A 25,055-nucleotide genomic window follows, 5' to 3' on the forward strand; every position below is an offset into this window, starting at 1 on the left:
TTCTTTTAATAATACAGTATATAACTACTCCATTATCTCGAATACAGTTGGGGTTTTGTTTACTCTAATTAACTCCACACTAATTGCTGTGCTGAACAACAATGAACCAAACTATGGATCTTGTGACTGTACAGAGCATGTGAGACCAATATGAGACCAGGCCCCATTTTCACTAAATATCTCAAGACTGTACTGAGCATGTGACACCAACATGAGACCACACCCTATTTTCACAAAGTATTTCATGATTGTACTGAGCATGTGACACCAATATGAGACCAGGTCCTTTTTCACTAAACATCTCATGACTCTACAGTGCATGTGACACCAAAAATCATTTCAACACATGAGAGGATTAACTTGGTGGCCAGTATACAGTATATTTGGTGTAGGAAGTGTAGGAAGAACCTATGAAAACTTTCGGAAGAACCATCAACCCATGGGAAGCTACTGGCAAGCTTTTTCACATACCCACATTGGCCAAGCCAAGGCTTGAAGCCATGCAGACACAGGTGTGATGTCAGTGATCTGTATAGGTGAGAATCTTGGATTAATAGGCTAGCTGGGGTTCCTGCAAGCATTATGAACATAAAATGACAAAAACATGAATTAAAACAGAGTTTATTGTTATTCATTTGGAGAGATGGACCAGCCAATATTAGGAGAAATAAAAGCATATTTTTATGTCAATATTACAGAGTGGAATACACAGTTCATAATAATGAACATATCACAGATACAATGGACATTGCATTTACAACAAACAATATATGTACTGTACATGAAATGTGCAGAGAAGTTGTTTCTCTTATGAAATGTTAGAAAAATTGTATATCTTGACTATGTATACTAAAATGCTAACAATAGAGTTCATAATTGTTTGTTTTAAATATTTATCAAAATAAACCAATTTATGCCCTCAACAGATCTCTTTCAGTTTTCCAGAAAATAAATATTATAAAAATCTTTTAGCAAAAGTCATATTTATTAATTTCAGTCTCTTTAGTAACAGAAAAACATGAAAAAAGAAAAGAAACGTTATAAAAGTACCCATTACATGAATTTGGGACTTATATGCTATAGGAAAAGGTAAGAAAAAGAATAAAGTCAATGACGTCATTTCAGCTGCACTATAAAATAAACAAATAAAAACTTTACCAACTCAAGATTTGAAAGTCCAATTAAATTAAACTTTCAGAATTTGAGTTAACAGAAGCATGATATTTCATCACAAACCAACAAATTTGACATCCATTTGTGTTCCTAAAGAATTATAATTTTCTTTGCAATGTTACAATAAGGAAAAGTACTGAAAGCTGGTCCCTAGTACTGTTGGAATGGAGATATAGTGCATATAGAAATGTACCCTAGTAACGTTGGAGTGGAGATGCATGAAGAAATGGTTAATAGTAATGATGGAGTGGAGATATAGTGAATGTAGAAATTGTCCCTAGTAATGTTGGAGTGGGGATATAGTGCATGTAGAAATGGTTCATATTAATGATAGAGTGGAGATAATAATGCATATAGAAAAAGACCATAGTAATTTTGGAGTGGGAATATAAAGCATGTAGAAATGGTCATTACAGTTGGAATGGGGATGTAGGGCATGTGGAAATAGTTCCTAGTATTCTTGGTGTGGGAATAGAGAGTATGTGGCAATGGTTCTCAGTGCTTTTGGAGTGGAGATTAGTACATGTATAAATGGTTCCTAATACTGTTGCAGTGGGGATAGACTCTATCTGATAGAGTGCAAGTGACAATGGTTCCTAGTGCTGTAGAATAGGATGTAGTGCATATACCACACTCCCATTGATAACCTAATTGTTTTTCACTGACATAAAATCTCAAACTAAAGTTTAAACCTCAACCTTCATGTTACAAATTTATTAAAATTCCTGAAAATTAGTGAGTTAATACCTAATAAGAGAAGCGGTCCTGCCAGCCTCTTGTTGAAAAGCAAAAACCTATTTACATCATAAGTGTATTGTAGACTTATTTTGAATGTACAAGCAAGCTTATCAATCCATCATTTTACTTGGGATACTTTATGATTCCAACATTTTAATGTTAAGATGGGATTCACATCCAAACAAATGTCTGGCACTTAAAACAACACTTGTTATTTAGCTGTTTTTTCTTGAAACAATGAGCAAAGTTTGTTTATAATATCAAATCTCCAGAGATTTTATTCTTTAAAATATCACTTTAAAAAATCAAAAGAAGTTTCAGAACATCTTATATATATATATATATATATATATATATATATATATATATATATATATATATATATATATAGTTTGGGGTTTTAATATCATTTTTCATCACATATTAGGTTATACATGACAGCCAGTATAACTGGTGGAGGAAGACCCAGGAAAACTCTGGTAAGAACTGCTGACCCATGGGCAAGCATTCACATACCCAAATTGGCCGAGCCCAGGCCAAAGATTCAAACCCATGCAGACAGAGGTGACATGGCACATCACACATTAAATATTGGAACTTATCTGCATCACCACTGGAATTTAATTGGAACTCTATTCAGTTGGACTTCTGAGATAACTTTTAGGACTGTTTGGGATTTAATTCACAATACAGTAAATCCTGCCATGAGAGACCACTGCTATGAGAGACCTCCGGTTTTGAGAGACCAGAATCTCCATGCACAGATTTATTGATTATATAGTGTTACAACCTGTTATGAGAGACCACCTGTCTTGAGAGACCATTTGGCATAAGGGGTGGTCTTTCAAGACAGATTATACTGTACTTTATGTTCTTTTTAAATTTTCACTCTGTATGGGAAATAAACTATTTGTTGAATTTTGCAAAAATTACTGGCTTTTGCTCAAAGGAAAAAAAACAGAGATGGAAATGTTAAATTATACATTACAGTCTGAATATGTATTAGACAAATTTCCATGAAAGGGAGATAATGTTTACCAAGGCAAGCCTGCAAGCATAAAAAATCTATCTTGACACGTGAGAAAATCATTATAAACAAAGTTTACTGTTATAATATGCAGCAGTCAACATTTCATATTAGAAAAGCTTAAAAATGTTATCTCAGATTTCTTCATCTTGAATCATAATACTTTGATTTAAAATTCTGTACCTTTAATTTAGCAATAAAAATAATTTTAAGTTTGACAAAAACAAGTTGGCAAATTTAAATTACTACAATTTAAAAACTACTATATAAAATATAAAGGCTACATAATTATTTCTAATCTTCTTTGCAGTTTTTACATTTAATAAAATCACAGGAAGAAGATACTTTCTATTTCAAATCCTTAATAAAAAAGATTATGTCAAACAATAATTAAAAAAATTGTTTTTTTAGATTGTCCCAACTTAATGTGTCAGATATTTACACACTGTATCATCCAAAATTTACAAAAGTAATTTGTTTCCATTGTTAATTATCTGCAGAAAAAGTTGTATCCTTCAAAAGGGACACAATCTTAAAACACACTCAGGATATTTTAACTTATTACTTATCAAATTAAAAATATATGAAATAAAAAATGTTTGACAAATTAGGGTAACTGCATCTGGTTCTTCCAGCTTAAATAAACCAGACTCCCTCTTTATCAAAGTCAATTTTTACTTTGTCAGATAGTAAAAAACTCTAGTAGGAAAATAATAATGCTAAAATTCTGCTTCTTCTACCAAGCAAGCAGAATTTGTCTAATACAGTGAAACTTGCCCAGGCTGGTGCTTGAATTTAATCCTGAATTTATGTGTGTATTTAGAACAGAACAGTTATCTTAACATATCTGAACATTGTCAAGTTTGCTAATCTCTATTGACACTTGGTGCCAATTATGACATGAAAGACTAATTAGTATTGTTCAAAATGGTATGTTCTGAAAGATTAAACTGCAGGAGGATAAGCTGCTTCAGATGTTAGTTATAAATGTGGACCATTCTGGTGTGGACAAAAAACTGCAGTTTGCTTGAAAGGTAATTGTATCACATGGTAACACACTGAAACAGGCTCTGGCCTAATGTCCATAACAGGTTCTGATTATACATAAGGTATTGAGTCAGTTACCAACCATGATACTGTTGACATGTTACCCAGTGACAATGAATATGTTGTAATTATCATGGATTTTAAGAATATTTTGTAATGTACCCATTACAAATAATGAAAATGAAAGATAACATTATTTCAGTAAGATTACATTTTTCATACATACGAGGTAATTACTTCAATTTAAAATAATAATGAAACCTTAATAAAATGGAAACTTGTCTAAACCATACTTCACATTGACTGCTGAATGAAATGGTATTTCACATCAAGTCCAGAGTTTAGCAGTGTCCCATAGTCTAGCTATTTTTTTACACTAGTCCCAGAGTGTAGGGGTATTTCAGATAAAGTCCAGAGTGTAGCAGTATTTGACATGGGTCCCAGAGTGTAGCAATTTCACATTAGTTGCGGAATGTAGTGGTATTTCACATCAGTCCCAGAATATAGCAGTATAATTCTGTTATTTTGAGTATAGTATTATTTAAGAAACATTTTGTATGTTATCAAGTGGGTCACTTGCCATTTGATGTAAATTATCATTTCAAAATGAAATTTTGGTAATGTACAATTTATTTATTTTATAGAAGACAAAACCAAATATAATTTTATTTAAAGTTAAGAAAATAAATAAACTATGAAAACAGGCTTTATTTATTCTATTTCTTCCTCATGGGCTCACTGCTGCAACTCCCTGAGTCAGACCTCAGTGAGGTTCTTGACCCAAAGTTGTAAGCTCCACCCATCTTATTCAGCTTCTCAATTGTACTCAGAGTTGGGAGGTTCGGGAAGTTGTCATTACTGTTATTCATCATCACCTCAATACCTACAAGGCATGAAAAAAAAAGTTGAAGTTGCACTGAAAATCAAATTTTCCCTTCAAGTATACAATTTGTGCACATTTATGGAAGAAAATGATTAATGAGAATACTTTTTTCAGAAGAGACTGATTTAAACAAATTAAGCATTGAGTTGACCATCTATTTATGTCATGAAATATGCTAAAGTCACCAAACTCCCACAACTTTAATGATAATAAAAAATGTGATGATGGGCTATACATAATTTTAAAAAGAGGACCTAGGTTTTTATTTGATGGATTTTTTGTGGAATTTGCAAGAAATAGTCACAAATGGGTATCTTACTTAAAAATTAAACCTTATGTTTACACATAAAGATGAATCCCCTCATTAATATGAGTACATTTCATCCAACATTATACAGACTGGTACAAATGATTAATGACAATATACAGACTGGTACAAAGGATTAATGATAATATACAGACTGGTACAAAGGATTAATGATAATATACAGACTGGTACAAAGGATTAATGATAATATACAGACTGGTACAAAGGATTGATCATAAAGCAATGGGAGTTCAGAGTGTTGCAAAAAGGTACACCTTGTCAGTTGATTCATGCTGGTCTCGACAGAATTGAAAATCATTACCTTCTGGTTGTATGGCTAAGCAAATGACTTAGATACCACGTGGAAAGAGTGTGTGATTTGGATTTTTAACATAGCTTTAACAATTTTTCGGTCATATCACTATGATGTCTGCAGTGAGGCAGTTTATAGTGATGTCTAGCACTGGGGCATCATGATGTTGACAGCGATGCAGCTGTTAGTGCCATTTTAATAAGTCTTTGATATGACATGGCTGGGGATCAAACCCATGACCTCATGCATCCGAGGTGGACGCTCTAACCACTAGGCCACCAGAGCGGTCTAGTTTTAGTCCTGCTTTGAGTAATCAGATATTTTACTTTGCAGTCCACTTTTGACAGAACAGATTATTTACTTTGTAGTCCTCTTTTGACAGAACAGATTATTTACTTTGTAGTCCTCTTTTGACAGAACAGATTATTTACTTTGTAGTCCTTCTTTGATAGATCAGATATTTTACTTTGTAGTCCACTTTTGACAGAACAGATTATTTACTTTGTAGTCCTCCTTTGACAGCTCAGATATTTTACTTTGCAGTTTTCCTTTGACAGGTCAAATATTTTACTTTGTTGTCCTCCTTTGACAGATCAGATATTTACTTTGTTGTCCTGCTTTGACAGATCAGATATTTTACTTTGCATTCTTTCTTTGACAGATCAAATATTTTACTTTGTTGTCCTCCTTTGACAGATGAGATAATTTACACTGCAGTCTTTCTTTGACAGAGCAGATATTTTACTTTACAAACTTTAAGGAAATGTTGTTGAATAAATGGCTGCTGAAAGATATTGAATTGGACATAAATCTTTATAAATTGGCTCCTTTTATGAGTCACAGTACTAATAATGAAATGCATAACACTGTCAGTTACTCTTGAACCTTATTTCATCTACACTCATGAGAAATTTGACCTTACCAAAATTTGGTCAATGTAACCTAATTTTCATTCTTTAGTGACTATTGTAGGTTCAGCCATTCATTTACTATGCCCTTAATGTCTGGATACATTTGTATATTCTGACATTTAACAGCACCTCAGTACAATAGTGGTTACCAATTAACAGTAGGTCAAAATCTAAAGCTGTTCAGATTCTATACGAGGTATTTAAAATAAAATATAAAGGTATAAAACACTTTAATACTTTTAAAAAAATGGTAACTGTTACAATTTATAATATGAATTGCATTCCCTTAAAAACTGGAAGATTGTTGCTGGAGGCACATCACTGTACAGCTTTTTTCATCAGGGTCACATAAAACCAGGGTGAAAGTAACATTCAACAAGAATGCACAAGCTGGGTTTGCATGTCTATAGCATAATTGGCAGAATACCAACTGATCTCTGCGATCTTGTATGGATACCATACTCCAAAAGTGGTTATGATATTCTGAAATTTTTGGAGTTTTCAATCCACATATGTTGTCTAGTTTGAAGATCTTGGATCTTTGGTCATATACAGTCTGACCTGTTAGGTGTGGTCTCTCTGACCTAGTTGGGTCTTTCTGTTGACTTCGGGGTGAGGCGGGGACCAGGGGTATACTAATTAAAACACTAAGTCATATTGTAATCTACTGTTTATATCCAATATACACACTACAGTCCACCTCTTCAGATTCTACACTAATGTTTATCTACACTGTTTCTCACTATATTTGTCCACTCAGAATATCTATCACTCCATTATGTCTATTAGGTATCCTTTCTCTTAACTCCCTATCTTGTATATCTCTGTCTGATTCTTATTTCCAAATACATCTTATCTATACTGCTCCTTTTTCTTTCTCTGCCCTCTTTCTGCTAATTTCCTTTCTGCTTGGTGTCCTTCTGCCTTCTGCTTTCTACACTTCTGCTTTCTACACTGCCTTCTGCTTTCTACACTGCCTTCACTTTTTCGACTCTTCTGTTCTGCACAATATATCTTGTATCTATCTATATACACATATTGTAATCCCACACCCTTTCCCCACATTCAGAATATGATTGGCTAACCATTACTAGATGAATGACAGCTCCCTTCCCCCAGATCATATCATAACAAACTGCAGTGCTGAAACAGCAGGAATTTGATCCTGTTATCCAGATATGTCATGACGCTGACCCATATAATTACCCAGATTTGTCAAAGCCTTAATTTCTGTAACCCAAAAACTGTACTTGATATGTTCTCACACCCAACTTCTTAGTTTCTATGATGCTGACCTATTTACCAGATTTATAATTGCTTCACTCACATCTGTCTGAAATTCCCATATTCACCCCACATGTTACTAGTTAGAAGCCTGATATTGATTACTTTACTTTTCCCACACTAAAAATCCCTTTGATCATACATACTAAGAATCCCTTTGGTCATTATATGGATGCATCTGCTCCAAAGTGGCTCAAACAAGCCAATAGTGGGTCAATGTTCCCTTCTTTTCATGACTGAGGGACTTTTGTATTTTCTGCCATTTCTTTATTATGTCCTCAGTATCTTGTACACTATTTCACCTACATTCATCAAAACAGGCAAATGGATGCAGCTCTATCAGAAAAATTCAGCCATACCAAAAGCAAGTCACTCTGATCTAATTGTCACATTTATGTGATTTTGGTACTTTGATTTAGTTGCCCTCAATGCCATATGCCCTATTTCTCTTACTCATAAAGTTGCTATATATGTGCTTTTCAGAAAGAGGAATTCAATCATACTAAAAGTAGACCACTGTGACCTTATTTTCATGCATGAGTGACTTTTGTACTTTAAGCTTTCTGTTCCTCATGTCATCAGTTATCTTTGACCCTTTTTCACTAACACATGAAAATTTGTATGGGAATGCATCTCAATAAGTAGCTTTGTCATACCAAAACAAGGTCAGTGTAACCCAAGTTTTACACTGGAGTGACTTGTCTATTTTTAGCTATTTGTTTCTTTATACCCTAATATTTCATGAAAGCTGACATGCTAATGCATCTGATGGAAAGCAACTCAACCGTACCAGACTAAGTCCCAGTGACCTATATTTTATAGTTGAGAGAGGTGTTTACAATTTTCAGCCGTATTTTTGTCACATCCCATGTATCTATAACATTATTACATTTGGACTAGTCAAAATTTGTCATGTACCCTACACTGATAAAGCTCTGGACATTGATGTATATTAATGAGAAGTGTAAATGTAATAATGCTCCCCTTCTCTTTCTCCATGTGGCTCCACCACTCTGGTTGCCTAGTGGTTAGAGCATCCACCTTGGAAAATGGAGGTCTTGGGTTCAAACCCCAGTGAAGTCATATTAAAGACTTACAAAAATGGTACTAACAGCTGCCTTGCTAGGTGCTTAGCATAAAGAGGTTAGTTTTAGGACTGGTCAGTCTGGTGTCAGGATAATGTGATAGGTAATGCTGTTACACATCAATTATTAATTTTAATTAAACATAGTGCTATCTTAATCCCAACTGTATTATAATTTGGAAGCTAATACAAATGCTATCTGTTTGACTGGCAATTTGTTTATCTTCACCCCCACCCCTACATGGACTTATAGACCTATTTGTCCAATGATTGATCATTTTCACTATACTGCAGTTCCCTACATTACACAGTTACTAGTTAGGGCTCTAGCTACTGTGTTAACACAGTCACTAGTGTGGACTCCAACTACTGTGTTAACACAGCCACTAAGGGCTCCAACTTCTGTGTTAACACAGCTACTAGTTACACTGACCCCAACTACTGTGTTAACACAGTCACTAGTTATGTCATCAACTACTGCCTTAACACATCAACTAGTTATGAACCCCAACTATTAAGCTAGCACATTGGTCCCTAGTTATGAACCTCAACTACCACGCTAACATGATTCAGCTTGGTAGTTATGGACCACCCCTACTACTGCATTATAGTGAGGTTCCCCTCAACAGACATGCAGAACTTGAGCTGAGATTTTACTTGGCTTTAAGAAGCTTTATGAAAATGGAACCAAATCACATCTTCTTAGAAGAAAAGAGAGAGGACTAAAGAGTCTTCAAAGTTTGCCCCAAGGGATTATGGTCATAAGGGGTTTTCCCTGTACAGGTATCTGCACAGACACAAAGTAAATGTTATTCACATAATAGTACATTATACAGGCTTCAGGTAAATGTTCCCATATTAAATGGGAAATATTCAGTTTCAAGAAATGCACAGTAAAAAACAGAGTGGAAAAAAGCAAATGAATTTTATAAAAACAATGTACCTTGGTCAGCCATATCCCAGGCATCTCTATCGGCAGAGTTGTCTCTGATAAAGCAAAGTATCCGGTCCAGTTTCATTGCTTTTGTCCTCATTCTGTACAAAAATAGAAAAATGTGAAAAATCAAATAAAGATGATTATGATGACGAAAAGCAAAAGGAGTAGAAGAGGAAGAAGATAATGACAAAAAGCAAAAGGAGTAGAAGAAGAAGATTATGATGATGATAATGGATTGGTTGCAAAGTCACATTAGCAGCACCAGCAGTGGTTGTAGCAGGAGTGGATGTTGTGACAGTAATAAGAGATTCTGAAGCAGTAGTTGAAATGATAGAATTTAGTAAATGACAATGATGGCAATAGAATTCAGTAAATGACTATTTTCCTGGCACTAGAACTAAAAAAAAAACATCAAAAGTGATTTAAATGTTTAGGGAGTATATGATGAAATTAAACTTACAGTTTAGAAATTCACTTCTTGAAGGTGATTTTTACCATAGAAAGTCAGTGCCAAAATCTTTAAGTGTTTTTACTTTCTGAGTTATATGATGGATGTAAGAGATAAATTTGATAAGAAAACTACCTGAGCTTTTGATAAGCACTGTATCTGTGTGTGTGTGATTTGGATTTTTAATGTAGTTTTAACAACTTTTATGTCATTATTATCAACACAATGTCTGCAGTGTGGCAGTTTATAGTCATGTCTAGCACTAAGGCATCATGCCACAGACATGTAGCATGATGTCTCACCCAGTCCCATTATCCTGACACAAGGCCAAACAGTCCTAGCACTTACCTCTGAATGTTCAGTGCCTAGTGATGCACTTTTAGTACTATTTTTATAAGTTTTTTGTATGACTCGGCCAGGTTAGAATCCACGACCTCCTGCATCCAAGGTGGATGCCCTAACCACTATTCCACTGGTGTGGTTGATATGCACTGTATCAACATAATTTACGCATATAAACTGACTACAAATTACATGCATGATTTTTTAATGCACTCAAAGTAGACCCATGAACATGGTATATTTCTTCTGCCATAAAAACAGTCAAGGTTTCATTACTGGGCATTCAATTAATATAAACTACAGAAACAGGACAAATTCTGGATATTCTGCACATGTTAATGAGAACAGTCAGAAGAAAACAAAATACCCATACTGTATATTTCTGCACATAAACTGATTTGAGCAGTTGATAATAGAATATGTTGTAAAGTTGAAAATATAATAAAGTAGGCCTATAAAGTAGGACAATATTAGCATGGGATCTGGAGATTCCCAAAGGGCAATAGAGAACAGGAAAAGATGGAGAGAATTGGTTGTAAAGTCAACTGTGGTGCCCCAGCGACCTCTTGGGTTAAGGCATTGATGATGATGATGATGATGATGATGATGATGATGATGAGGCCTATAAAATAATCCTCTGTCTGTTTCATACACAAAATATACACACAGTAACTCAGAAAGAAAAACACTATTACAAAAATGTGATTGTACATTTCTTACAAAATACTGAACAGGTATTTCTCATTATTCAGCACTAGACAGTGAATCTTATACATGATATGTTGCCACCAATAACAAGGAATCACAGCTATGGCTCATGACTGTCCAAAAGAACTGACTCTCAAGATTTTAGTTTTGACTCTTGAGAGTTTTATTTTTATTTCTTAGATTTTGGGGTCAAGGGTCAGATGACTCCTCAGTTTGGAAATCAACTGAGAACCTGTGACTTGTTCACAAGCAAATATTGTTAAAAGATACCTAAATGAGTCTGTGACAACTCTTGCTTACATCTGCATAAAATACCAAATTTAAGAGTGGTTGCAGAAGAATTGGGTTAAAGAAGACGGGTGTTTTCCATAATGTTAAAGGTGACTGCAGAATGATACTATTTATGATAATGGTGGCTGTCATTGTAAGTAGTGGCTAAAAAGAGTAACATTTATTGTAGTAGCACCAATTTCATGTAGTGATGTGTAAGAACTGAGTGTTAAGACTGTACTATTCCCAGGTCAGGATGCTTTTAAGTGCCAAGTATCAGGACTGTGTTTCCTGGCAGTGACACATGTAAGTTCCAAGTATCAGGACTGTGTTTCCTGGCAGTGACACATGTAAGTTCCAAGTATCAGGACTGTGTTTCCTGGCAGTGACACATGTAACTTCCAAGTGTCAGGACTGTGTTTCCTGGCAGTGACACATGTAAGTTCCAAGTGTCAGGACTGTATTTCCTGGCAGTGACATATGTAAGTGCCAAGTATCAGGACTGTGTTTCCTGGCAGTGACACATGTAAGTTCCAAGTATCAGGACCGTGTTTCCTGGCAGTGACACATGTAAGTGCCAAGTATCAAGACTGTGTTTCCTGGCACTTACACATGTAAGTGCCAAGTATCAGGACTGTGTTTCCTGGCAGTGACACATGTAAGTGCCAAGTATCAGGACTGTGTTTCCTGGCACTTACATATGTAAGTGCCAAGTATCAGGACTGTGTTTCCTGGCAGTGACACATGTAAGTGCCAAGTATCAGGACTGTGTTTCCTGGCACTTACACATGTAAGTGCCAAGTATCAGGACTGTGTTTCCTGGCAGTGACACATGTAAGTGCCAAGTATCAGGACTGTGTTTCCTGGCAGTGACACATGTAAGTGCCAAGTATCAGGACTGTGTTTCCTGGCAGTGACACATGTAAGTGCCAAGTATCAGGACTGTGTTTCCTGGCAGTGACATATGTAAGTGCCAAGTATCAGGACTGTGTTTCCTGGCAGTGACACATGTAAGTGCCAAGTATCAGGACTGTGTTTCCTGGCAGTGACACATGTAAGTTCCAAGTGTCAGGACTGTGTTTCCTGGCAGTGACACATGTAAGTTCCACGTGTCATGACCATAATTCCAAAAGGCATTAAAATTAGAAACAAAAGTAAAGAGTACTTTGATTTATGACCTTGACCTTACAGATATAACATGAATATTATATCCACCTGAGTAAATATATAGAAATGAACAAAGTTTCATCCCTCTGCCTAAAAGAGCTATAGAGTTATATTTGTTATATGGTACAAAGATCTGTAGAGTTATATCATACAAAGATCTATAGAGTTATATATGGTACAAAGATCTATAGATTTATATATGGTACAAAGATCTGTAGAGTTATACGGTACAAAGATCTATAGAGTTATATGGTACAAAGATCTATAGAGTTATATGGTACAAGATCTACAGTTATATGGTACAAAGATCTGTAGAGTTATATGGTACAAAGATCTATAGAGTTATATGGTACAAAGATCTGTAGAGTTATATGGTACAAAGATCTATAGAGTTATATGGTACAAAGATCTATAGAGTTATATGGTACAAAGATCTATAGATTTATATGGTACAAAGGTCTATAGAGTTATATGGTACAAAGATCTGCAGAGTTATATGGTACAAAGATCTATAGAGTTATATATGGTACAAAGATCTATAGAGTTATATATGGTACAAAGATCTGTAGAGTTATATATGGTACAAAGATCTATAGATTTATATGGTACAAAGATCTATAGATTTATATGGTACAAAGATCTATAGAGTTATATGGTACAAAGATCTATAGAGTTATATGGTACAAAGATACAACTGGAAAATGTGCATTGTATTTCCAAAGTCTGATGTAGTAATGTATCACAAATGACTACATCCTTCAATATGTATGCTTTGAAAACTTGACTCAAAACATCACAGACATTATTTTGTTTTTTAATTGGGAGGTCAATCTCATTAAGGATTGTAAGTACTTTTCAAAGACTCTTACTTCAGCTCTTTAGTGTCCATCATGCAGAAGATGATCTTCACTGCCACCTTCTGCAGAACACTGTCCTTGGTGTGGGCAAAGATGGTGAGGGTCTCTCTCAGACAGTGATGATCCTGCATCTTCTTGCATGTCTAGAAAGGCAAATAAAATGACAAGCATTCATTATGCACACCCAAACTGAGTACAGACACATTAACAGAACAAAATAGCATAGACCCAAGTTTTCTGTCCCATAATGCACTTGAACTCATTTCTAGAATGAATAGCATAAACCCAAGTCTGCTATCTAATAATGCACTTGAACCCATTAATAGAATGAATAGCATCGACCCAAAACTGCTATCCCATGCTTCACTTGAACCCATTAGTAGAATGAATTGCAAAGATCCAAGTCTGTTGTCACATAATATACCTGAACTCATCAACAGAATGAATGGCATAGATCCAAGACTGTTATCCCATATTGCATTTGAACTCATTTGTAGAATAAATAGCATAGACCCATTGGTCTGTTATCTCATTATGCACTTGAACTCATTAGTAGCATAGATCCAAGACTGTTATCCCATATTGCATTTGAAATCATTGACAGTACAAAATAGTATAAACCGAAGTCTGTTGTCCCATAATGTACTTGAACCCATTAGTAGAATAAATATCATAGACCCAAGTCTGCTATCCCATAATGCACTTGAACTTGTTTGCAAAACAAACAGTGTAATCCCAGTCTGCTATCCCATAATGCACTTGAACTCATTAGTAGAATGAATATCATAGACCCAAGTCTGCTATCCCATAATGCACTTGAACTCATTTGTAAAATGAATAGTATATACCCAAGTCTGCTATCTCATAATGCATTTGAACTCATTTGTAAAATGAATAACACAGAGGGGACCCCAAGTGGCTAAGTGGTCTAAAGTGCTCACCATTACTGATTACTGCCATCTCACCTTTGTGTGCATGGGTTCAAGTCCCGGGTTTCGGCCAATGTGGGTATGTGAGAAAGCTTGCCAGTAGCTTCTCATAGGTGATGGTGGTTCTTTCTGGGGTTTTCCCAGGTTCTTCCTCCACCATTAATGCTGACCGCCATGTATAGCCAATCTTGTGCTGAAAAATGGCGTTAAACTCTACAACAACAACAATAGCATAGATCCAAGTCTGCTGTCCCATAATGCATTTGAACACATTAGTAGAATGAATGGCATAGATCCAAGTCTGCTGTCCCATAATGCATTTGAACACATTAGTAGAATGAATAGCATAGATCCAAGTCTGCTATGATCCCATAATGCACATGAAGTCATTAGTAGAATGAATGGCATATTAGATCCAAGTCTACTGTCCCATATTGCACTTGAACCCATTAGTAGAATGAATAGCATGATCCTAAGTCTGTACTTGAAGTAAAAATATATACGGGTCTATCTTGTTTACTGCTGACAGTAAAGCACATGGGTTAGGAATGGATAAGTATATACTCCTAGGCTGGCATAGATCAATATTACACACCAATTTAAAATCAAAATATTGGTTCAATAAAACATTTTAAATCCAACAAACACCTAGATCAGTAAAACAGCTGTTTTCCACATATTAATCAAGCAATCATACAATGAAGGAAGTAAATAAAATTGACCATCTTAGAGTGTATTACAGATGATATTGGTGGTCATTAGGCTCTGGTATTTGGAGACAAATATTTTCTATTATATTGGTAGACATATTAATAATATTTGTAATGTATTACAGATGATATCGGTAGTGTATTACAGATGACATAGGTAGTGCATTACCTATGATATTGGTAGCCTATAACCTATGGTGTTTGGACTAAATTATCTATGATATTGGCAGTGCATTACCTATGATATTGGTAGTATTACCTATGATATTGGCAGTGTATTTACCTATGATATTGGTAGTGTTTTGCCTACAATATTGGTAGTGTATAAACTATGGTGTTTGGACTACATTATCTATGATATTGGCAGTGCAATACCTATGATATTGGTAGTGTATTACCTATGATACTGGTAGTGTATGACCTATGATATTGGTAGTGTATTATCTATGATATTGGTAGTGTATTATCTATGATATCGGTAGTGTATTGCCTATGATATTGGTAGTGTATTACCTATGATATTGGTAGTGTATAACCTATGATATTGGTATTGTATTTACCTATGATATAGGTAGTGTATTACCTACAATATTGGTAGTGTATAACCTATAGTGTTTGGACTACATTATCTATGATATTGGTAGTATATTACCTATGATATTGATAGTGTATTTACCTATGATATTGGTAGTGTATAACCTATGATATTGGTAGTGTATAACCTATGATATTGGTAGTGTATAACCTATGATATTGGTAGTGTATTTACCTATGATATTGGTAGTGTATTTACCTATGATATTGGTAGTGTATAACCTATGATATTGGTAGTGTATAACCTATGATATTGGTAGTGTATTTACCTATGATATCGGTAGTGTTTTACCTACAATATTGGTAGTGTATAACCTATGGTGTTTAGACTACATTATCTATGATACTGGCAGTGCAATACCTATGATATTGTTTGTATATTTACCTATCACATTGGTAGAGTATAACCTATGATATTGGTAGTGTATAACCTATGATATTAGTAGTATATTTACTATGATATAGGTATTGTTTTACCTACAATATTGGTAGTGTATAACCTATGGTGTTTGGACTGCATTATCTATGATATTGGCAGTACATTACCTATGATATTGGTAGTGTATTACCTATGATACTGGTAGTGTATTATCTATGATACTGGTAGTGTATTATCTATGCTATTGGTTGTGTATAACCTATGATATTGGTAGAGTATTGCCTATGATACTGGTAGTGTATAACCTATGATATTGATAATGTATTACCTGATACTGGAACTGTATTACAGATGATATCTGTAGTGTATTAGATATATTTGCAGTGTACTGGAGATGCAGTTGGTAATGTAGTACATAACCCTCTAGTGCATTACAGATGGTACTGGTAGAAAAACAGTATTATCTATGATAATGTTAGTAGTGAACTACTGATGAATATATTAGCAGTGTACATTCTATGATACTTGTAGTGTATTATCTATGATATTGATACTATATTACCATTAATAATTTGGAGTGTATTACCTATGATATTAGTAGTGCATAACCTATGATATTTGCAGTGTATCGCCTATGATTATATTTGTAGTGGAATATTATGATATTGGCAGTGTCAATGAGATGATATTGGTAGTGTATTAAAAGACGTTACTGAAAGTGTATCACTGATATTTACAGTGCATTAAAGATGGTACTAATAGTATACTACTTATGATATTAGTAGTGTACAATCTATGATATTTGAAAAGTACTTCCAATTATATTGGTAATGTATTATGATATTCGTAGTGTGGTTCCTATGATACTGGTAATGTATTAGTGATATTTGCAGGTGTATTACAGCTGATATTGGTGGTGTACTACCTGTGATATTGGGAGTGTATTACATATAACATTGGCAGTGTATTACCTATAACAGCATATTACTGATAATGTTGATATTGTGTTACCAATGATATTGGTCATGTATTACGTACATCTTGATTTTCAGCAAAGTACAGCAAAATCTTGCCCACCAAGGTGTACAGTCTCTCATCAACTGTCCTCCGAGGCAGCTCCAACAAAACTTCTAACAGGTTCTCCTGTAACCAAAGCAACCTGGACTTATAAAATACATGGCACAAACAACAACTGCATTCAAACCCAAGAGCATCAGAGCTGTGGTGACCTGGACATGAATAGACATCACAAAATTTATGCAAATTACTAATTTATATATTTGTAACTGTCCAAATGGCCACCTCTGGCACTCATGTGACAAAGTCCCATTACCTCTAAGAAAAACAATACCTCACTTGAGAAATCCCTCTCTCATGCCCCTGAAACCTCTGAATAAACATTAACAAAGGGATCTAATAAATATACCAGAGAAATAATTAATTAAATATAAAAGAAAAGTAATCAACTAAACATAACATACAAGTATTCCATAATATATAATAGAAATGTAATTCAATTAAATATAATAGAAAAGTTATCAGCTAAACATAACATAAAACTATTCAATTATATAAAATAGAAGCGTAATTCAATTAAATATAATGGAAAAGTAATTCAATTAAATATAATAGAATTAACTTTAGTACATGAAAAGAAAAAGAAGCAAGCTTTAATGGACTGATGCATGATATAGATATTTTATTACAGAGACAAAACACACACACACACAAAATAACCAAGCATCAATTACTACATGCATTATAAAGGGGTGAATTAGACCAATTTTTTTTTTGCTGGACATGTAAGACTGGTGGGGTTGCTATGTATAGTTAACTATCTGAGAAAACTAGAGGTGTTCTAAAAATTATATATATATATATATATATATATATATATATATATATATATATATATATATATATATATATATATATATATATATATATACCAGTGAAACATGCAAATCTGTTAAAAAGAAACAATGTAGTGGATGCAAAACATGAAAACATAATAGCATAAGAATTTGATCTGCATAAGACAGAGATATAGATATTGTAAAATCATAAATATATTCATGCAGATACAAAATACCATATAGGTTAACACATAATCAACAATCTTGTTGCTTGTGACATTTTATTTTGTTGACATTTGTTCATTTGTTCCTGCCTCTCTCTCCATTGCAATCAAATTAAATTGTCTATGATGATTTCTGATTTGATAGATAGATAGATAGATAGATAGATAGATAGATATGTAGGTAGGTAGGTAGGTAGATAGATAGATTAGATAGATTAGATAGATAGATAGATAGACAGATGGATGCATGGACGGATGGATGCATGGATGGATGGATGGATAGACGGATGGATGCATGGATGGATGGATGGATAATAGATAGATAGTTAGACAGACAGACAGACAGACAGATAGATAGATAGATAGATATATAGATAGATAGATAGATAGATAATGTGTATACACATACCTGAGCAAAGAGTACATCAGCACTTTCAATAGCCAGCAATTCTAGTGTTTGCAGAGAGTACTGAAGTATCTCAGTATCATTACTTTGTGACAACTTAACCAGGGCTTGCACTGAAAAGTAACATCCCTAGAGTCTACAATGTGAAATTGACCTTCTCAGACAACATTAACAATAGGTCTACCATGATTTTGTTTATTATATACAACAAGACCACCTTTCATAGACCAGCATGTTGCCATGTGTATTATCCAATAGGCAGCATACAAGAAGACACTTTAAGTTAGTACCTATTTTCATTTTGCAGTAAATATGTATTTAAAGTATTAGGAAAACTTCCAGAGTCTATTATATTTGACGGTCTTTTTTCAAGAACAGCACTAGTGATGTATGTACTAGCTTATGAGTCCAACTGCAAACTGTATAGACCCAGATCAGTCAGTGCATTATGTGCCAGCAGATCTCAATCTGTGCAGTTTGTTAGAAAAGTAATTAGTAGAACAAACAGAACTGACCTGATCCACAGGTGCATTCTGCTAATTGGCAGATCAGGATCTTTGCTGTTTGCAGTTTGACTTGAATTTTAAGTGAATATATATGGTATATGGCAGAGGCACTTTGCATAACCTAGTGACAGACAATGTGGGGTAAGGATCATTGAATCCTGGTCCTTACAGCATGCGAGCCAGGTTTCATTTTTTATTGTCAAGATGGCCTACTGGCATAAGAAAATGGGGGAGGTAAGTCCATATTTTCATGGAATGAAGTCGATATACACGAATGTACTGCACTTGCTACGGAATTAATTCAACAAAACAAATTGTATTCCAAATTTCAGTATCTGAAATTAAACTAAATTTTCTACCCATTTAATAAAAAGTAAATTAAGAACTTCGACAAAATAATGTGATATACAAAATCTTTCTTTCATTGCAAATAATATGCCAGCTTTAACTGTGACTAGTTCTCTTCATTTTTAGCTCAGAAGTCTGTGATTGGCTACTCGGACAAAAAGTGCAGATATATACACTGATAAAAATACAAGTATGACGTGGTCATTCATGAACTTGCTACTAAGTCTACAAAGCAATTTGGATCATATACATTTATGCATGAGATTGGTTCCTATTTATTTAATGAACTGTGATTTGGAGTCAACTTTAATAGGAAAAAGTAACAGCTACAAGCCATCAATACTGCCAAAAACATATCTGGGCTCATGTACACATGGAAGAATACTTATAACTGTACATCATGAAAATTCCAACTCACACCACTGCAACATTTTAATTGGGAATAAGAAAAAAATGATGATAACATTAAGTTTATGACTTATTATGGCCCTTTTGGAATCTTTTTCTCACACATTAGGGCCCTTTGGGATTAATTTTATGACTCATTAGAGTACTTTTGGGTTCATTTTATGACACTCACTGGCCCTTTTGGGTTAATTTTATGACACATTAGAGCCATTTGTGTTCATTGTATGATTCATTTAGGACATTTTATGACTCATTATGGCCCTTTGAGTTCATTTTATGATTGTCACTAGAGCCCTTTTGGGTTCATTTTATGATTCATATGGGCCCTTTTTGTAGTTCATTTTATGGCTCATTAGAGCCCTTTTGGGTTCATTGTATGACTTGTTAGGTCCCTTTTGGGTTCACTGTATGACTCATTAGGTCCCTTTTGGGTTCATTTTATGACTCATTAGGGCCCTTTGGGGTTCACTGTATGACTCATTAAGGCCCTTTGGGGTTCATTTTATGACTCATCAGAGCCTTTTTGGGGTTCATTTTATGACTCATTAGGGCCCTTTGTGGTTCATTTTATGACTCATTGGGGTCCTTTTGGGTTCATTCTACAACTCATTAGGGCCCTTTTGGTTTCAGTTTATGTCTCTTTAGGGCCCAGCATTCCCTGGCAGGTTAAAATGCATTTAGACTGGTACCCAATTCCAAAAGAAGTTGTACACTCACCACTGCATTATGTGTAGAAATTTAGAAAATTATGACCTAATGAGTCACTATAACGTTGTGGAAGACTAACCTAGCCAGTGTATGGTAACCATAAATACTATATATCCTCAGTATAACATGCCTGGGAAAGTTTCATAAGCCAAGTAAGGAGATTGAATTAAAAAACAGGGAGATTCGGACCCAATGCAGGGAGGTGTTTCATTACATTTGTTAAGCCTCATTTTCACTAAATATTGACATATCTACCAGGTCCAATATGCATGAAATTCATAATGGACATGTCATTTCTCCCTGTGATGCACCTTATTTTCACTCAGGGCATGACCGCTCTGGTGGTCTAGTGGTTAGAACATCCACCTCAGATGCAGGAGGTCATGGGTTCGTTCCCAGGTCGAGTCATACCAAAGACTTACACAAATGGTACTAACAGCTGCCTCACTTGGCACTCAGCATTGAGAGGTTAATGTTAGGACTGGTCGACCTGGTGTCAGGATAATGTGACTGGGTGGGACATCATGCTACATATTTGCGACATGATGCCCCAGTGCTAGACATCAATATAAACTGTCACACTGCAAACATTGCAGCGATATGACTGAAAAATTGTTAAAGATCCAAATCACACACACACACACTCAGGGCATGCCCTCTTTTCATATTCTGGTCCGTTGAGGCCAAACTGAACAACAGCTACGGTTAAGCAAGAAAGCCAATATGACTAATTAACAGTTAATCCTTATCATTGCAATTATCTTGTAAAAAGGATAGGCCATCCAACATAATGCAAAGAAACCATGTTCTACAGTGTGTGTTATGTAAGCACCAGCAGTTGATTGGCAAATAAAAGATGCCCTGGGGCCCTGAGTGGACGAGTGGTCTAAAGCGCTCTCTGTCACAGATCAATGCCATCTCATCTCTGTCTGCATGGGTTCGAGTCTCGAGCTCAGCCAATGTGGATATGTGAGAAAGCTTGCCGGTTGCCTCTCGAGGGTCGGTGGTTATTTCCGGGATTCTTCCAGGTTCTTCCTCCACCATTAATACTGGCCGCCATGTATAGCCTATCGTGTGCTGAAAAATGGCGTTAAACTCTATAACAACAACAACAACAATAACAAAAGATGCCCTATTTCATTGTAACTAGCAGTGCCTAAGTACACTATCTCAAGCTACCACAGACATTTTTTATCCCACCTTTTTTGCCTTATTCTGAACTCAAAAAGCATTTAACAATCGTTTACCAAATAATATATTTATTCTGAATTAATTTTTTTTTAGGGCACATAAGCTGCGTGGCATGTTTCTTTGTTCCTTCTTTAATTTAATGATGGTAATTAACATTGATATATATGGTACAGTAATGTAAGGTATTCACTCGTGTTCGTTTCTTTGCTGGGAATAAGAAGCTATGGCATTCACAGCGATCATTTCTTGGGACTGAAATTAATTGCTGATAATTTTATTGTTGTGGTTTATTTTTTGTTGTGGTTTATTTTCTGATTTAAGTAGTGTTATAGTATTTTTTTTTAGAAAGCATAAATTGACATGAACAATGTTTACACCTAACATTCTATTTGCTGAAGAAAAGATTCTTTGTGATGTGATGATAATTATTACATCACAACAATATTCACAAGTGATAAAAACAGAACATGGCTTCTGTGGATTGCATGAGATCTATTTATTTATGTATTTTTTTTAGGAGAATTGAAAATTGACAGACATAATAAAATAATAAGGAGTTCTCTGCAAAAACCAGGAGAAATTAAATTTGGAGGAAGGTATAGAACAACCCCAAAAATTGGGAGTTTTTCCTCCTGTGTGAGAGTTGACAGGTATGCTATAAGGTACCCCAGTCAATATAATGCAGTTATTTATATAACACGAGCACAAACGTCGATCAAATTTTGTGATATTATTGTAATATTATGTATCAAATATTTTAATATCAGACAATCTCACTGATAAAGTGCTCCACTTTAATATGAGCATCATAGTGAGGAAATACTACACCACATATATCTTATGTATGATACACACCCAAGTATTAACAGCATAGAACCAGATCTGCCAATGTATAATTCACCAACAGATCAGTGTCTGTGCTGTTTGCTAAAAATCATATATTGAATGCAAAGGCTAGTCTCTGATTTACTGTCATTTTAAATGCCAAAAGATTCAAGAATATGGTTTTCACATTTATATACCAGCAAATGTAATACAGACCTGGAATATTTCTGGAGGTGAGTTCAGTACGGATGTCCTGATTAAAGGCTAGTTCCAAGAAGATACTGGCAACAGTTCTCTGAGTCAAAATGGTGCCATGCTCGGCAGCATGAGACAGATCGTTCAGTCTGTAAAACAAACAAACACATCCTTATTAGCTGTCATACTCTTTGCATCAAATTTTTTAAAATAAATATTTCCAAAGAGCTCTAAACACATATGCCTCACACTGTAAAATATAAATAAATGCACATGTGAAAAAAGCACATATGGAAAATAAATGAACATGGTCCTTCCTGTATCTTGTAGCACAATTAAGAATCTAAAGGTATACATAAAAAAAGGCTAATTCCATAAATTTTGTTTTATAGGTACAAAAATTCTAAAAATAGCTTATTTACCATAATGTAAAAACTAGAGAAAAAGACTTGGAGAAAATATGCATTTGGCTTGTTTTCCAGTGACAATTTATGTAACCTAGAATTACAAAATAGAACATTTTACAGCGGCCATTTTGCTGAAACGAGTGGATGACTATATTTTATTAGTGGGGGTGGGGCAAACAATTAGTCTAGTTCTAAATTTTTAATTCCATCAATTCCATATCCTTCTGACATCTATGGAGGCAGAAAGTCTAACCTCCCATCCGGCTGTCACAATGATTCATCTCAAACCACATCAAGTTTAAATCCATCAATAATTTTGTTATGCTCAGTAACACTTGAAAGACTTCAGAGATTAAAACCAATTTTGGCATGAGGCTTTATGCTAAAATTCCAAGTTTAATTTCTATTGTCACCATTTTCTGAAAAAGAAAGGTAGTAGATTATTCATTCTTTCTTGACTTATAACTTTGTTCCAAAACTGCATCATACCAGTTAGGTAGGGGCATCGGTGTTGTATTTTTAACTTATCCTACAATGGTTAGTGTCCTCTGTCCCCTGGCAATCATGCTTAGATGATTTGTCATTAAAAGTAATGGGTAGAAAGAAAATTGGTATTTCTGCATTTATGATGATGACATTGATCATGATACAAGGCACATTGATACACACCCAAGTACTACATATTAGGTATTTCTACAGATGCAACTAACTTATTTTAATTTAGTATTTCTACAGATGCAACTAACTTATTTTAATTTAGTATTTCTATAGATGCAACTAACTTATTTTAATTTAGTATTTCTATAGAGGCAACTAACTTATTTTAATTGTATAGCTGCATTTAGATAACTTGATGTACTAGTATAACACCTGGCCATAGCTACAAAAAAGAATGGCACAGTCATTTGATTTAAATAAAAACTTATCACAAGGGCATTTAAGAATCTCAGAGCAAAATCCTATGTCACAAAACAAAAACAAAATTAAAGAAGAGAGCTAATTTAAATTAAATGATTCAGAAGCAAAAAATAATGTCAGTAATGTTAATAGTAAAATAACTTCACTTTGTACAAACTTTATAGTGAATCAGTTAAGATGAACATTTGCGTTATAGAGACACAGTTAAGATAAATACTTGCGTTATAGAGACACAGTTAAGATAAACATTTGTGTTATAGAGACACAGCTAAGATGAACATTTGCGTTATAGAGACACAGTTAAGATGAACATTTGCATTATAGAGACACAGTTAAGATAAACACTTACTTTATATTGACACAGTTAAGATAAACACTTGCATTATAGAGACACAATTAAGATAAACACTTGCTTTATATTGACACAGTTAAGATAAACATTTGTGTTATACTGACACAGTTAAGATAAACATTTGCTTTATACTGACACAGTTAAGATAAACACTTGTGTTATAGAGACACAGTTAAGATAAACATTTGCTTTATATTGACACAGTTAAGATAAACACTTGCTTTATATTGACACAGTTAAGATAAACACTTGCTTTATATTGACACAGTTAAGATAAACATTTGCTTTATACTGACACAGTTAAGATAAACACTTGCTTTATATTGACACAGTTAAGATAAACACTTGCATTATAGAGACACAGTTAAGATGCTTTATAAAGACACAGCTAAAATGAACATTTGCTTTATATAAACACAGCTAAGATGAACACTTTCTATATAAACACAGCTAAGATGAACACTTTCTATATAAACTCAGTTAAGATGAACATTTGCTTTATATAGACTCACTTAAGACGAACATTTGCAGAGACTTAGTTAGGATGAACTTGATTTATAAAGACTTATTTAAGAGGAAAATTTCTTTGCATAGATTTAATCA

General features: G+C 34.4%; 1 protein-coding gene across 1 annotated transcript in view; it reads right to left on the minus strand.

The window, feature by feature from the left end:
* Positions 1-605: 605 nt before the first annotated feature.
* The window catches only part of LOC149782474 (uncharacterized), a 55,767-nt gene continuing 31,317 nt past the window's right edge, over positions 606-25,055 (minus strand). Inside the window, exons 11-16 of the mRNA XM_089933898.1 lie at positions 22,797-22,924; positions 18,598-18,707; positions 17,147-17,251; positions 13,509-13,639; positions 9,711-9,802; positions 606-4,868 (exon numbers count right to left, since the gene is read on the minus strand). Of these exons, the coding sequence (XP_089790024.1) occupies positions 4,702-4,868; positions 9,711-9,802; positions 13,509-13,639; positions 17,147-17,251; positions 18,598-18,707; positions 22,797-22,924 (733 nt within the window). The 3' untranslated portion in view covers positions 606-4,701. The remainder of the gene's footprint in view (positions 4,869-9,710; positions 9,803-13,508; positions 13,640-17,146; positions 17,252-18,597; positions 18,708-22,796; positions 22,925-25,055) is intronic.

The sequence above is a fragment of the Sinohyriopsis cumingii genome, chromosome 15 (genome assembly GCF_028554795.1).
Source record: "Sinohyriopsis cumingii isolate HCF-2022 chromosome 15, ASM2855479v2, whole genome shotgun sequence".
Classification (NCBI taxonomy): Eukaryota; Metazoa; Mollusca; class Bivalvia; order Unionida; family Unionidae; genus Sinohyriopsis; species Sinohyriopsis cumingii.